At 53.3% G+C, this 16278-nt stretch overlaps 2 protein-coding genes across 3 annotated transcripts in view; one reads left to right on the top strand and one right to left on the bottom strand.

Moving 5' to 3' along the window:
- MKL1 (megakaryoblastic leukemia (translocation) 1) overlaps positions 1–4170 on the top strand; it is a 117475-nt gene extending 113305 nt beyond the window's left edge. Inside the window, exon 17 of the mRNA XM_014963286.1 lies at positions 239–4170. Within this exon, the coding sequence (XP_014818772.1) occupies positions 239–738 (500 nt within the window). The 3' untranslated portion in view covers positions 739–4170. The remainder of the gene's footprint in view (positions 1–238) is intronic.
- A 2070-nt stretch (positions 4171–6240) lies between these two features.
- SGSM3 (small G protein signaling modulator 3) overlaps positions 6241–16278 on the bottom strand; it is a 28149-nt gene continuing 18111 nt past the window's right edge. For both annotated transcript variants that reach the window (XM_014963790.1, XM_014963791.1), the window contains 11 exons: positions 13224–13351; positions 12736–12891; positions 12152–12206; positions 11226–11275; positions 9841–9993; positions 9671–9741; positions 9272–9320; positions 8887–8972; positions 8395–8517; positions 6809–6869; positions 6241–6405 (listed from right to left, as the gene is read on the bottom strand). In XM_014963790.1, coding sequence (XP_014819276.1) covers positions 6322–6405; positions 6809–6869; positions 8395–8517; positions 8887–8972; positions 9272–9320; positions 9671–9741; positions 9841–9993; positions 11226–11275; positions 12152–12206; positions 12736–12891; positions 13224–13351 — 1016 coding nt within the window. In that variant the 3' untranslated portion in view covers positions 6241–6321. The remainder of the gene's footprint in view (positions 6406–6808; positions 6870–8394; positions 8518–8886; positions 8973–9271; positions 9321–9670; positions 9742–9840; positions 9994–11225; positions 11276–12151; positions 12207–12735; positions 12892–13223; positions 13352–16278) is intronic.

The raw sequence follows: 16278 nt of genomic DNA, 5'->3' as shown, positions 1-16278 counted from the left end.
ACATCTCTTCTGCGCTACTGGAAAGAGCTAGAATTCCCCAGAGGAGGGCTGAGAACTCCCCATAGCCAGGCTGAGAACTCCCCATAGCCAGCCAGGCGTGGACACAGGATAGGTTCCTTACCCCTGTTAGTGGTCAGTGATGGTTCAGTCTGGGTGGTCCCTGTTGCTCTGGTGGGTGGGACCCTTCTGGTGTTCAGCCAGGCTTCTCCTCACCTTGGCCTGCCTGTTTCCTCCACAGAGATTTCTGCTGACTTCAAGGGTCAGTCGTCCCCACCTGGGAAAGACTCCCCCGTGGCCCCAGCCTGCTCCCCACCGCCCAGCAGCCACCAATCCCCAGAGCTGGCGGTGCCCGTGTCCTTGGGGCAGCCGGTGCCCGTGGGCCGGCTGGAGGACTTCCTGGAGAGCAGCACCGGCCTCCCGCTGCTGACGGCGGGCCACGATGGGCCGGAGCCCCTGTCCCTGATCGATGACCTCCACAGTGAGATGCTGAGCAGCTCGGCCATCCTGGACCACCCGCCTTCACCTATGGACACCTCGGAATTGCACTTTGCTCACGAGCCGTCCGGAGGCATAGCCCTGGATCTGGCCGAGGCTAACTTGGACAGCATGGACTGGCTGGAGCTGCCGGGGGGGCCTGTCATGAGCCTGGCTCCCCTCAGCACGGCGGCTCCCAGCCTCTTTTCCACAGACTTCCTTGATGGACACGATCTGCAGCTGCACTGGGATTCTTGCTTGTAACTCTGTGAGCAGAGACTGAAGGGAACGGGGGGGCACGGGCATGCGGGGGGAAGAGGCCAGTCAACCAAAAAAAGAAAAAAAAAAGGAAACAAGCTCCTAGCATTTGTACTCCTCCCCCAAGAGTGTCCTTCCTGCCGAAGCCGGCAGCGGTGGCAAAGGCAGATCTGCTGCTGGAGTGGACAGGCCAGGGCAGGGAGAAGGGCTGCTGGCAGGGGGGAGAAGAGGCTGCAGGAGCTCTGGGGCTGGTGGCCTCCTGCCCCCTCAGTGCGGCCTGACCCAGCTCGGGTGAAAGGAGCCGGCAGCCCCTCTTCCTCCTGGCAGGAGCAGTGATGGCAGCGCATGGGCACGGTGCTGCCGGGCCACAAGTTCCCTCACGCCTCGCAGCAGGACAGCATGACTGGGTCTGAGCCATTTCCAGAAGCTACACCCCACGTTTTGCCGGGATTGGCAAATAAATGGGGTTGTGCTCCCCCCAGCACATGTGGGTTAACGGTTACAGAAGGGGATTCTACCTCCAGAGCAGGACACACTGGTGGGAGCCCTGGCTGGGGTCTGGAACAGCTGCTCCCTGCTGTCAGGGGAGGGTCTGCTCTGCTGGGCTGTGAGGAGCTGGGCAGAACAGGCACCTTTTCCAAGTGTAGCCAAAGGGAACCAGGGCTCCCCACCTACCTGGTAACGGCTAAGCTGGTTTCCCAAATATTGCTGAGCTTGGCAGAGGCCTGCCCGCTTGCTTCACTCGCTTTGGGCTGCAAAACAGATTTTTTTAAGGTGCTAAAATCCAGGTCCTTTTATGTTAAATCTGTCTTTCACTGCCCCAAACCTCTGGTTGGGCCTGGAGTCTGGCCTTGAGGCACAACCTCCTGTTTGTCCCAGCTTCCACAGCACTTGTAACACCGCCAGGTGAGGGGGCAGGCAGCCTTTTGGCCTCTCCTGGGGAGCACGTGAGGGGCACAGTAACGAGCAACATATCATTAGGGGCCACAAGCAATCTGTCCCCTGCCCTCGGCTGTGCTGTTGCCTTCCTGTAGCAGATGCCCCAGTGGAAAGAAGCAGCTGGGGATGGGAGACCCAACAGACACAGGAAGGGGAAGTGGCACTGCAAACCGGGCATTGGGTGGCACAACACAGCTCCTGGCTCGGTGGTGCGACTGCAAGGGCCCTATTCTGGGGAGAAGCGGGAGCCTGAAAGCAAGTAATGGGCAGGTGACCTCTGCTCTGCTGCAGTGAAACCTCTGCTCTGCCTTCCCTCCAGCCCCACCAGCTAAAAGGCAAACGGCTGCTTGCTGTGAGCTGCTACCCTGTGCCCAGCTGCTGCCAGCAGGGCCCTGGGCTGGTGCCTCAGGGTAGGTGCTGACTGAGGAGGGGGCAGATGGGCACCCCAAACCCCCAGAGCCATGAAGATGCTAGGCCTTCTGCAGGGTTTTGTGCAGGAAACCCAGGCCTGTGGCTCTGCCTCGTGCCCTTACTCCTGTCACTTTTAAATCTCTGTGTTGGCAGTAACTCACCGCTGTACTTACCAGGTGAGCCATAGCCCTGCTGTGCCCCACACAGCCACCCTTGCTTCAGCCATAGGGTCCAGGCTGCTCGGGCTGAGGGAGGCAGTGGCTTTTGAAATCAAACAGTCTTAAGGTGCTGACCCTGCTCAGGCAAAGGAAGGATAAACTGGCATCCTGTTAATAGCTCCTTAAGGATGCTGTTCCCCCTTTCCCCCATGCTGGGCTGCAGTGCTACCTGCTGGGGAAGGGTGGGTGCAGGTGGGCACATGCTGCTCCCCTGCCCCTTTAGTACCTGGTGCTCTTCTCAGGGGGAGGCCTTGCTGCAGGGGTGCAGGTACCTCTGGTCCATGGCAGGGCAGGGGACTGCCAGCCCTGCAGGCCCTGCTATCAGCCACTAGCCTGGCAGCCAAGTGGGGTCACGCCTGTTTTGCAGCTGGGAGAAACTCCTGCTTTCCTGAGCCCTATTTGCTTGTTAACTGCATGGGGAGCCACTTTCTTAATCATTTGCAGGGGGAGCCTGCTGGCAGCTTCCTTCCTCTCTCCCCGCCTTCCCAGTTGTAAGCAAGTCAGAGCCTCTTATCTGCCTCTCTCAGTGTCCGGGTTAAAGGACATCCCCTTTTCCTCCCCCACCCCCAGCTTTCTGTTGCCCAAGCTACACTATCATGTCCTAAAAATCAGAGTAACTGGGACTGGTGGACACCCCCTTCACCTCCCTCAGCCCTCCCTCGCTTCCCTCCTGGTGCAGCCCTGCTCCATTTTGGTGGTTGTGCTGGGTGCGCTGGGAGCAGTGAGCGTGTTAGCAATCACTTGACAGAGCTCCCCTGGGGCAGCTGCCCAGCCATGGGACCAGGTGGGCACAGGAGGCAAGTGGTTTCTTAGAAGAAAAATATGGGGGGGGGGGGAGGATGCCCGTGTGTCAAGCAAAATCAGCTGCTTTTAGCCCACAGCGAGCAGTAGCCCGCACCAAAACCAGCTGTGTGATTACTTTTGTACAAATAATTACAAAGCTGCAACCAGTAAATAAAGAATGAAACTTAACTGAAGTGCAATGAGCTCCTAGAGGAAGGTGGGAGCACTCCACCCCCAGTCCTGGCCTAACCATGGTTCCTCGCACTGGGCCAGGCACCCCAGTTGGCAGAGAAATGCCAATGTCTGTTACTGATTTAGCCCTTCCCCAGGGCTGCTGGTGAAAGGCTGAGCTCACAGCTGCTCCCTTTCACCTCTACCCACCCACCTTCATTTGTGAAACTCTGTAGGAATTTAATTACATTCAATTTGCCCAATGTACTTGAAATTGGCTGATGGGCTTAAGTGCCCTCAAGGAGCCCAAATGATACAGAACCATGAGCCTCTCACCTCCTGCAGAACCCAGCTAAACCTGCCAGAGCCCCTCTGCACAGGGGGCTTGTGCCAGAGGAGCGAGACACCTGTGCCCAGGGGCAGAGGGGAAGATGGTGCCTCATCCCAGTGAATAGGAGAAAGTCTCTTCCCCAAGCAGTGCCCAGAGCAGGCTTGCCCAGTTCTCTGCTTTCTTACTATTATTTGTTTGAATAATAGTTCAATAGTTCTTTGTCAGAAGAGGTATTCCCCTGGACATACATTTTTTTGCACCCGTTGGGAAAAACAAAGTCTGATGTTCTGCCTCTACCTTGAATGTACTCCTGAATCTTTCTGCTGTAACCACTACTTGTTTGTAAGGTGTATTTGACAAGCGCGCACTCTCCCTTCCACTATGCAGCAAACGGCGAGGGGCGGTCACAGCACCGTCTAGAACGGATGGTGTTGGGGCATCGGATCCAGAGCGAGTATTCAACTGGAAAAGGATAAAAGTGACAAGTTAACGGGGGAGAGAATGGATCTTTAAATTGAATTATTTTTTCAGTTACAAATATTTGAAAAAAAAAAAATCCATTTTATTAAAAAAATTCCAAACAGCCACGTGCTCAAAAACTTCTCTGCTCTGCTGGGGGGAGGGCTCGGGGCCACTCTAACTTTTCCAGCTAAGGGTAGGTGAACCCTCTGGGTCTTTCTCAAATCTGAAAAAATAAAAACCCCTTGAGTGGTGGTGCCTCATCCCTTCTTAGCTGCGGGGAGATTCCCTCTGTGTGTGGAAATTACCTACCCTGCAACCAGAAGTAGGTTTTACGGTAGGAGAAGCCCAGGCAGCTTGGTCTGGACCCCAGCTGTTACAGGGGTGAGGTGATGCTGCAGCCTTCCTCAGCCAGATGTCAAACTAGAATTATTTTGACTGAAAATACTCATTTTCACACCAGTAAGTACGCTGCAGATTCCACCCTCCCATGAGCTTGGGCTTCTAAAGATGGGTCTCCCAGGGCCTGTGCCCTGTTACTGTCCTACTTCGCAGAAGAAACTCTGCTTTTCCTGGGGAAGCTTGTTAAGGTGAAGACAACACTGTTGTCCACCTGCCAGTCCCTCTCCCTTTGCTTGGGGCCCTCCCCTTGCAAGGCCCCTAAATCCCTTCATTTTGGGTAGTTCCTGCTTGTCAGGGCTGCCACTGCTCGTTGCACAACTTCTCCTGCCCTGGCCACTGCCTGGTCTGAGGCAAGGTCAGCGTGAGGAGCCCCCCGCGGTGCCAGCCCAGGGTGAGCAGAGGCCTGAGCCTGACACGCAGGAGCCAGCACAGAAACGGGGTTAATAATTATCAATTGGCAGAAACGAAGATTTAAATCTAGTCCCGGCCCTGTCAAAAAACCAAAGCCAAAGCCCAGCACTCTCCCAAGATGCAGTTTATTTACAAACCCACCGAATAAAGGAAAGTAAGAATCTAGTGTCATTTCACGAGTAGTTTGTGCTCACAGACAAGCGCTTTCAGTAGAAAGTCACAGACTCCATAACCAGAGCCACCACCACAAAGCAGCAATTCTCCACTCCTGACCTGCGTCCCCGCTGCCTCCGCAGGGCGAGGAGGACGAGTTAAATCTCCCTGAGCCAGCTCCAACCTGAACCCCATCCTGAGCTACAACGGTGCCAAAATATACACATTAATTTACAGCTTTTTGGTTAACAGTAAAAATCATCTCGAGACTAAAATGACAGCATGAAACACTCTTTAGGGGAGAGGCCATTGTGTCTGCTCCCAGAGGAGACAAGGCCCATCCCCTAAGGCCGTTCCAGTGGTAACAGCCCGGTGCAGTTGGGCACCTCTTGTCAACACCCCACACACCAGTGCCAGGGAGGTGGGATGGGGCTGGTGCCGGTTCCCTGGCTCAGCCCTGACTCCAGGTCAGAGGAGCATGTCCAAGCGGTTTGGGGTTCGCCATCCCTCTCCCCGCCGGAGGTGAGCCCTTGGCTGGCCTGGGGGGAGGATGTGCTACCCCTGTCCCCCTACAGCGCCGGTCCCTCACCAGCCCCATCCCACTTGCACCTGCAGTGCCACCAGCTCTCACGGATCAAAGCCACCCCACAAGGGCTGCCTCTTCCCCGCAGCCATAGCAGCAGACACGCTCACGCACCCAGGCAGCTGCTGGCCCGAGGCAGGGCTGAGGGAAGCAGAAGATGGGAGTGGCAGAGACGGGGAAGGCTGGGAGGGGGCACTTGTTTTTTGTGGCCACAGCACACTTGTCCCTTTGCAGCATCACCCTTAACCATCGCCTCCCTCGGGTCTGCAGCCTCTGTCCCAAGTGGCCCGGCCGCCCCCCGAGGGGGATTTTGTCACAGATACAAGTGGGTGGGGTGGGGGGAGGGCAGGGGGTGAGACATGACAGGGGTGGGGGAGAGGAGTGTGCGCCATTGAGAAGGTTCCCCAAGATGGGGTGGGGCGGGGGTCACCCATCTATGTCCCAGCTGAAGAGATGGTGCTTCACAAGCATGTCCTGCACCCCTTCCTTCAGTGGCTTCTTCTCCTTCTCCTGCAGGATGACACAGAGACCTGGGTCAGCGCGCCGCACCCAGAAAAGGGAAGGTTGTGTCTGAGGGCAGAGCCCAAGCCCGCCGAGGTCTCCAGCCTGCTCCACTTCCCAAGACATGTGGGGGGGGGGGGGGGAGGGCAGGGGGTGAGACATGACAGGGGTGGGGGAGAGGAGTGTGCGCCATTGAGAAGGTTCCCCAAGATGGGGTGGGGCGGGGGTCACCCATCTATGTCCCAGCTGAAGAGATGGTGCTTCACAAGCATGTCCTGCACCCCTTCCTTCAGTGGCTTCTTCTCCTTCTCCTGCAGGATGACACAGAGACCTGGGTCAGCGCGCCGCACCCAGAAAAGGGAAGGTTGTGTCTGAGGGCAGAGCCCAAGCCCGCCGAGGTCTCCAGCCTGCTCCACTTCCCACCTCCACGCAGCTGAACAAGGGAGAGGCCCTGCGGTTTGGAGAGCACCGGGGAAGGGAGGGGCCCTCCATTTCCCTCTGCCCCAGCTGGGCAGGGGCGGGCAGCACCCTCTGCCAGCGCTGCCCCACGGGCTCCCTGCACAGCCTGCCCACGCAGGGAGAGCGGCCCCATCCACACACAGCCTCTGGAGCCGGCTCACAAGGAGGCAGGGGACGGGCCGGAGCACACAGCTGGGAGAGGGGGGCTGTGAGCCAAGCCCACGGCTGAGAGAGAGGAGAGATGACCCTACTCACCTCCCTCTTTATTGGCAGCTCCCAGTCCTGGGAGAGGCTGAAGGCAAATTTGCAGAGGACTCTGCAATAGAAGAGAGAGAGAGAGATGGTAACACACAGGCCACACACCCACCCAGAGCACACCCCCAGCCTGTGCCCACAACTGCTGTCACCAGGCACACCACTCCACCGCTCCTCCGCTTGCCCCAGCACACCACTAAGCTCACAAGGATGGAAATCCTTGTTTGCTGGTGTAGAAAGGGCAGCACCAGCCACTGATCCTCTGTTTCCCCCTCCTCTTTGGGCTTCACATGGTGCCAGACCCAGGCTGGAAAGAGAAGCTCGGGAGATGTGACTCAAGTGCAACCCCTACAGAGCCTGACACAGCAGCGCAGGGAGGCACGGCCAGCCCCGGGCTCTGCTGGACCACAGACAGACTGGCTAAGGACTGTCCGCGGGCGTTGTGGGTTCCTCTCCAGAAAGCAGACTCCTGCCAGAGTCTGTGCACCCCCCTCTCTCTCTCCCTGGAGTAAGAGAACTGTCCTGACCCCCACGGACAAGTGCCACATGGGGACGGCAAGCTGAGCTCCACTGCTGGACCCGGCTCTAAACAGGGGCTGCTGGCACAGCCTCAACCCTCTCCCTAGGACAGGGATGCAGAGCTCAGATCTCCTGGCAACAAGCTCATCAGAGGCCCTCCACAGGAAGCTGGCTGGGAGAAATATGGCATAAGCCACTGCTCCTGCTCCCCACAAACCCAGGCCCAGCCATGAACCAGTCCCACTCAGTCCTTTGGCTGTGCTGAACCAGCACTGCCCCTGTGAGCAGCCACAGGACAGCACACCACAGAGGTCGAGGGGACCCCCTTTGCCCCACTGAGCAGCAGCACAAAGAGAACAGGACACCCCAAGGTGTGTACACACAGGTCTGCTCCCCACTACAGAAGCTCCCACCGGGGCCAGAGGCAGTCAGGTGGAGTGTCCCACAGGACAGGAGCTGGAGTGGTGGTGGTGGGAGGTTTGCTCTGTGGCTCCCCGGGACTGGATGTGGCTTTGCAGAGTGCAGGAGGGCCAGGAGCATGCAGTGTGGATGTGGGCCCCGGGATTCGAGCGATGTGCTTTGTGTGAGCTCAGCCACGTTCAGCCCCTAACACCACTCAACCAGGAATCAGCCCGTGAGTGACTCCTTCCTGGCAAGCAACAGCCAGACCGTGTCCCCAGCACATTCCTTCTTCCCTGCTTGGACTCACGGTGGCTGGCAGAGGACCTGGAGAGCAGAGGGGTGGAAAAGGCAGTCTCTCTCCATCAGAGTAGGTGCAGGGGCACAGCAGAGGGTTGCTGGCAGGCAGAGGCTGCCTGCTCGTCACGACAGCTCCACAGGAGCCAAGCTCTGTTCTTGATCAGGCAGGCACAGTGCATCGCATTAAACTGTCTAGACAGTTGCTGCTGCCTCAGCACACAGAAGGAAATCTCTGCAGCGGGGATGTCTGGGCAGCCCACGCTGCTCCTCACTGGAGAGGGTCCAAAGCCAGCCACAGTAAGAGCCACCTCCTGCAGGGGAGAAGGAAACCCACCCCAGACCCTGGCAAGGCCCATGGGGACACTCACCTCAGCTCACATTTGATCTGCACCCAGCCAGGACTGCGCAGGAACGACCAGGGATGGAACCACTTCTCTACGGTCTGCAGGCTTGAGCACAGCACCTCTAGCCACAAATGCAGCACCTGCTCACTGCAGCGATGGGATGGAGCCACATTACTCGGCTGAAGCCAGGGAAAGAAGCCCCCCATCCCTTTGTCTATTCTCAGCCCAAGCGTTGACTCCAGCCTACAGTCCTGTCCCCCCAGCAGGAACAGGATAATCCAGTAAACTCATATGAACCACTCCATGCAATGAAGCTACTTCGTCCAGCCAGGAGACAGGCCAGCATGACGAACAAGAAAGGAACAGACCCCACTCAGTGGCTGCAGTGCATGGGAGAAAAAGACCCTGTGGTCCAAGGTAGATTGAAACAACTGCTGCCCTTGAACCTGCTCTGCCCCCACCCAAGCTCCTCGCACTCCCCACCCTGCCTGGGGGTATCAGGACCAGACAACTCACTTGAGTCCAACACAGATGAGGGAACGAAGCTTCACGTCCATCTGCACGTGTGCAGCATCGTGCGTCATGTTCACAGCCTGAACCGCCTGCGGGGTGGGAAGACGTGGTTACTGCCTTAATGGGCAGCCATTTCAACAACGTGGCCAAATGCTGCCCTCCCCAGAGCTCCCCACCCTCACCCACTGCCACCTGCTAGCATCAGAGGCACCAAGCCTTCCTGGTGGCTTTTCCTTCGGCCTTCCCCAGGCACCTGGTGTCTTTACTACTTCCCATCACGGAAGGTCTGGGAGACTTTGGAGCATCTCCCTAGAGAAGGGCATCACCCTCCAGTAGCCTCCACAAGAGACTTCCCCACATTAGGAGCTGGGCTGGGGGCAGCACTCACCCGATAAAGCAGCTCCTCTGGAGTGAGGACTTTGCCGTCTTCATCAAGCCTGCGAAGATCAGAGCAGAGAGCTAGCTACCTCCAGAACCACCCTGGGCACAAGCAGGTCTTTCTCCCTCCACGCCCCAAGAGCACTCTTGCTATTGCTGAGCCCACAGGTTAGCCCTCAGCCATGAGACAGCGAGATACAGGCCCAGAAGCAAACCCAGGAGTGCAAGGAAGGGAGAAGAACCACTGCCAGCTCCAAATGAGCATAAGCACAGCAGCCTGCTGACACCACAGCCACAGGAAGATGGGGCAGATCATGACCCTCCCCAATGTGGAGAGCAGCAGCAGTTTGATGAGCACGTGGGAGTGAGGGACAGACCCAGCCGCTTGGTGTGAATGAAGTGGCCTTACCTGTAAGTCTTGCAGAGCACAAGGCGAGAATACACGGAGTCAAAGTCCCGTTCCACTTCCCGGCTTGCAGCCTAGCAAGGTAGAGGGACAGTCAGTACACTCTGCCCTACAGCCCCCTCACCCCAGCCCTCTGACAACACCGTTCCACCAAGGGAACTGAGACATCTCACCTCTTCAATGAACAGCCAGGGATGGCAGGGCCCCCCCAGCAGAGATGGCTTCTTCAATCCATGTTCAAATATGGACTTCAAGGCTGGACACAGCGTCCCTCGCACCAAGTCTGTCACCCCTTCTGTGACCGAGTCATCTCCGGCGATGGAGTACTGAGGAACATGAAGAGCCAGCTCTCAGCATACTGGCAAGGGGGCAGAGTATTGAGGTGGTCTGCTCACCTACAGCTTCTTTGTGCAAACCTCTTCCACTCCCAGGTGCCCACCAGCCCTCGCTCTTCTCTTAACCCCTGATTGCTGACGCTTGCATAAGGCATCATGTTCAGTGCTACACCCCTGTGATTTGCTGGCACACGAGGTTCTTTGTGCCCAGGTGCTGCCCAGGAGACCACACAGGTGCCCCCAGCACCATCCTGTAGGAACTGCTGCACTTTGGTGCAATGCTGACTGAGCCAAGGTAAGGAGAAGGACTTGCACTGAGGGTCTCTGGGACTCTGCAAGCTGCTAAAAGTCAAGGCAAATGGGGGCAGATAGGAACTCCCAGGTCAGCTGGTACTCCACTCTGAGGTACCACCCTGACATGCTGTTAGCAATGAAGGATATTCCAAAATTAGGATGAGTGGGATCCTCTCTATTTCCACAGCTAGGAGGAGAATTCCTCGGCAGTACTGGGTGTGTTCATACACAGGGAGATGATCTGCATCTAAGGAACCAGCCCTGAGAAGGGTGTGAGGAAGCAAGTGAGATATCAATAGTAACATCTCTTGTGGGGCTTCTTTGGGGTTCCAGGTTAGCCTTTGAGCCCTTCCTCACTTTTCAAATGATGAGGGGGAGAGGGAGAACAGGGCCTCTTACACTTTCCTTGAAAATTGCCTAGGCCAACAGCTGATGATGTTTGTCTCCTATTTGTTAACCCAGCCCCGGGGCCACATTGACATACTGCTCTAGATAGGTGGCATCTCACCACTGCTGGTTGTGAGAGGAACTGAGACGCAGTGCCCCCTCAGGCACAGCTGCTTGGGGAGAATCCACTGTGGTGACCACATGAGCAGAATCCACAGGCATAGCCTCAAAGGAGGAAGAGAGCAGTGGGGAGCAGGCAGAAACACTGCCCACGGGACCCTGCTGTGTACCTGCCTGGTGCTTTCTCAAAGATCATCTTTAGGGCCTTTGCAAGCCCAGGCATCACACTCAGCTACCCCCTACACCCCTCTAGGGCCCTCATTCTCGCCTTGGTCAGCAGCAGGATGTTGAGCAAACAGGCTTAGGAAGATAAGCTGCCTGCTAACATCACTAAGTGCTCAACGAGGGAAATCCATGGCTCTCTTCAACTATGTTTTTTCAGTTATGACATGACTCTTGTTGATGTGGTTTTTTTTACTTACCTCTTTACTCCGCTCATCCAAGATCTCCACAAATTTTGCAGGAAACCAACCTACAAAGAGTAGACAAAGAGGTGAGCCTGACAGACTGAGAAGCTCCTACACAGACAAAACCAAAGCTCAGTGGAAGCTGAGAACAAATGAGAGTTCATAGGGTCCACCACAAAGAAGGAAGCGAGCAGCCTCAAAAATCACAAGAATTAAGGCAACTGCAAGAGGAAGCCAATTACAGGACACTGCCCAGAAGCAGCAGAGACAACATGCACCCATGCCAGGAGGATGGAACCTAAAGTTGCTGTTTGCAAGAAGTAACCAGGCAGCTGCACCACTGCTCTCAGGCCCTGCTTTAACTTCCCCCATATCCCTGGGAGATGCTCTGGGTAACTGGCAGAGCCTTTGCTGCAAACGTGCCAGGGCAGTTGCTGTGGATGAATGGACGCTCCACATCTGGCCCTGCTCACAGGATCACAAAACTGTAGGGGGGTTGACAGGGACCTTCAGAGATCATCTAGTTCCAACCTCCTTGCCAAAGCAAGTTCACCCAGAGCAGGCTGGACAGGATTGCATCCAGCTGGGCTTTTAATATCTCCAGAGAAGGAGACTCCACAACCTCTCTGGGCAGCTGGTTCCAGTGCTCTCTTACCCTCAAAGTAAAGGAGTTTTTCCTCATGTTGAGATGGAATTGCCTGTGTTCCAGTTTATGCCTGTTGCTCCTTGTCCTGTCACCCAGCGCCACTGAGAAAAGTTTGACTCCATCCTCTTGACACCCACCCTTTAGATATGTATAAGCATTGAGAAGATCCCCTCTCAGTCTTTTCTTCTCCAGGCTAAACAGATCCAGGTCTCTCAGCCTTTCCTCATAAGAGATGCTCCAGCCCCCTGATCAACTTTGTAGCCCTCTCCCCAGCGCAACCCATCCTGCTTCTCACCTCTCAGTCCATTCAGCTCTCCCACCCAACAGTGCTCGTCCTTCTGGGAAATGATCTGAAAAACAGAAAGTAGAAAACACTGGTTGAAGAGAGCGCAGTGTCTGGCTGTGTGTGCACAACAAGGAACTGCTTTCTTCTCAACTGTTTTGCCAATGTTCTCTTCTCACGTGGCCCAGGGCCTTCAAGGGCAGATAAAGCTACTGCAAACACAATGCTATCCATGTTTTCCCCAATTTCAGATGGGACACCCACAGCTAAAACACAAATTTTTCAGTCTTACCACAGCTTAGTACTCAGCGTTAAACCAGGACCCAGGTTGGACCAAATCAAGCCTGGACCGATCCAGGCTGTACGGCAGACTTTGTGGTTGATCTGAGAATGACCCACAAGACAACACTCACAGGAACATACTGCCTTGCCCCCAGACAGCCCCCAGAAACATCATCTGCCTCCCTTGGACTCCTAACTGTGGTCCGAGCTGATCTCCTCCTCCCTTCTTTCCCTGCAAAAGGGGCAGTGCAGCATCCCAAACAAGTTGGGTCTGCATGGTCCTGCCCTGGTCCCTGTCTCGTAGGCTGACGCACCGTAATGATGTCATTCTTGCGGAAGCCCAGCTCGTCGTCATCGTGGCGCTCGAAGTCCAGCAGTGCCTTGGCTCGTCGTCGCCGGTTGCGGGAACAGGCCACATAGTTCTCGTGGTCCCGCTGGTGGCTCTCCATGCTGTAGTCTGGAGTCAGATCCTAGCATGCATGTGGATGAAGAGCAGAGAGGAATGAAAAGTAATGGATGACTCCCAGCTAATCTGCCAAAGCTTGTATGCCCCTGTTCCCAAAGCTTCTCCTTCTCCTTCCCAAACCTTTTCCTTCTCCTAGCAGGCAGACCACGTCTCAGCGCAGCCCTCCTCCACTAGGGATGGGTTGAGCAACCCTCACCTGCCACCCATTACACCTGGCATGCTCTTACTTGAACCTATGCTCCAGGAGCATTTGAACAGCCCTGTCCTGTGGTGAACACTCAACACTCATGCTTGGAGCACACAGCAGTGCAGATCCAGCTAGCTGTTCCCACTCACAATGCTGCAGTTCTTGGGATCCACACACTGGAAGTGCCGTGCCACCTGGAGAATGGCCTCACGCAGGTCAGCCACCAGCTCTGTCTGCTTGATGTTCTTGGCTTTCAGTGCCTCCAGATCATCGTCCCCTGGGGGAGCCCACACAGCCACAGGGAAGATGAGGAAAGGAAAACAAGTATGAGGTATTTATTTTTTGTTAACATTAGACATCATTGATTCTACAGAAATAAAAAAGAGCCTGACATTAGAAAGGTCTACACTAAGGCAGGTATTACTGCAAAGCTATTCAATAATGTAAATAACTAATACCAATATGACTGACTCAAATTTTAAGGAGCTGGTATTTCAAATCACATATGGAACTGGAAGATGTCATCTTTGATCTGTCTGGACAACTCAGTACACCAAGGTACTGCGTACTACTTTAGAGAAGTGTATACACAGTATATAGACAGCTGAATGGTGGGACACAAAACTAGGGAACTTTCAACAACTCTCTTCAACTGAAATTCTCCTGAAACTGAAACAGCTTTTGGTTGAACTACTTCTGATTTTTGCATACCTCACAGGCTGAGAGCATATTCTTCACTGAGTCTTGAAAAACATTTGAAAAACCAAGACAGGCCACTTTCCTGTGTCAGCCTAGAAGTCAGAGCCACAAAACAAAACCCACCATCTGCTTAAGACCTCAATTTCCCTAAGAGCCAGATTTCCAATTTTTGGTGTATAGAAAAGGTCCTAAGTACAAGTTACCAAAGCATCTTTCAACTGTCACTAATTCCCCCAGGAGTTTTGACATCCTATTTCAATTTATGCAGAAAGATACTTAATGGGATGGATTCTTTAAGCAGTTAATGTATCTGAATGCCTAAAAAATTGGGTATATGATGTTTGGGAACAATGAACTGTTTTCTGCTTTTTTAAAAAAAAAATCAGTTTGTTTTAAATTCAAAGTGTATTTTCATACATCTGTTTTTGCTTTCTCTATAATATACTGAAGATGTGGCAGCTTGATTAACAAAACCAACACTTAAACCAACATATTTTTCACTGAACTCCGATTTTTATACAAACACAGCTTTTATGCAAGACCCAAATAAATCATTGGCTAGCAAATTAGTACTCTTCTAACAGCATTATAGAAACCGATATGAATAAAACGTGGCCTGTGCTATACAGCTGCTGCAACAGCTTTGTACACATGAAGCTTTTGCTTATTGAAAAGTGATTAACAATATCATTTAATCATAAGTGATCCTAATTAAGATGACTAAAACTTTAAGAACATAAATAGAAGCACAAAATTAGATTTAAAATTATTTTTATAATTGTTTTCTATCTGCTAAATTAAATTATTAGAGTATCAGACACACAGAGCTTCAGAGAAAAGTGAACTTTGCTTCTGGACTGGAAAAACTGTAGGGCATACTTACTCCCAGTCCAAGCAAGCATTGAAAATTAACAAAACCTCCTCCTCAGTGGCCAGGGGTAGGAAATAGAGCATGTAAGAAGTCTCACTACATATTCAGAGATGCAAAGATTGTAAATAGATAGGTGATCACGCAGACGGCGGGGATTCCCAGAAAATTCATGTTGCTAAAACAGAATGTTGACTAAATAAGAAACTGCTCAACCACAGCCACGCTAGCTCTGCGGGCTGCCCTCTGCCCTCATCTGTGTAGGCCGCTGCTTCTTTCTGTCATCATTCAGTCCCTTCTGGCCGAAATACTGTGCTCCTCCCTCTGTACTCAGATCCACCCTACCTAAACACAAGCAGAAGATACGGGAAGCAAGTTCCACACCCTCCCACCTTAGAATACACATGACACACAGGAAATCAACTGGGGTTTCCACCAGATTCACCTCACTGCACCCAACGTGCTTGCACGTACATTTCCACCACAGGAAACCAGTGCAGGATTGGCCATGTGCGAGGATGCTCTATTCTGAGCCTGCAAAGACTGACCAGCTGCCCAGTTGTGCAGAGAAGGACCAGCTCTCCCGCACCCTTGTTGCAATGCCCATCCAACAGGAACAGGGCAACATGCACATCTTGTTCTCTGCCAAACCACCTTTTGCTGTTTCTTCTTTCTATTCCTTCATTAGAAATCCAGCCCAACTCTTTGAATCTCAGCTAAAGAAAGCCTTGGGCCGACCTGATCTAGCATGAGCAAGAGTATGACTTTGAGCAGGAGAGGCTGGAGTACAGACATCTAGAGGTCTCTCCCAAATGGTGCTCCTGTGATTCTACGACTCCTGTCCAAGTCACTGCTAAATCTGCATTCACTCTAAGGGAGAAGAATTCAGTTCTGGGTAAGTTCTTACTCCCACCCAGAGTAGGACCACAGACAAGGGCTGTGTATATAAGGTGAATTTATCACATCGAAGCTTTCCTTCCCCTCCCTGGGGCTGAAGTTTTCCATTCTGGTCATCTGCTGCAGGATGGTAACTTCTCTATTTTAACCAATCTTTTAATTACTAAGAATGTTAGGTAAAAAACACAATAGTCACTGTACAGACACCCCAGTAAAATGAGAAAACACTATCAATCATCTCAGTTCTACCATTCATACATTTTGAAACTTGAACTTACAATTTATCTTTGTGCGTGGGTATAACTCACTATTGCTTTCATTAAGCTACTCAAACTTGGTCAAGGAGACTGTCTGAGACACAAGAAAGATACATTTGGCAGCTAAATGATCTGCAGGCTCAGTGTGTGCTGACTGCATGATAACACTACACACAAAGGGGTCTGAGTTTAGCTTGCACAAGGAACTTTCCTGCATTTCTTCACTTCTGCATGTTTGACTCTACAGCTTCATAGGTCTTTGACCATAACTTTCATATGTAATGCTGTATGTGCTTGTAGCAAGACTGTGACAAGCCTCCCGGAGAACATCAGAAAAGCTCTTCTCTGAAAAGACCATTAAAACCCAGTTTTAGATTTATTCAGGCCATTTCAACCACAGCAGGAACATTACTTGAACCCTGTAAATTCAGTATGTTGTCTTCCTCCGGAAAAACAATTTCTGTGGTGAGATGTCGCAATTTC

Source organism: Calidris pugnax, unplaced genomic scaffold, assembly GCF_001431845.1.
Source record: "Calidris pugnax isolate Ruff unplaced genomic scaffold, ASM143184v1 scaffold44, whole genome shotgun sequence".
Taxonomy (NCBI): Eukaryota; Metazoa; Chordata; class Aves; order Charadriiformes; family Scolopacidae; genus Calidris; species Calidris pugnax.
This window is presented reverse-complemented; position numbering and strand designations above follow the sequence as displayed.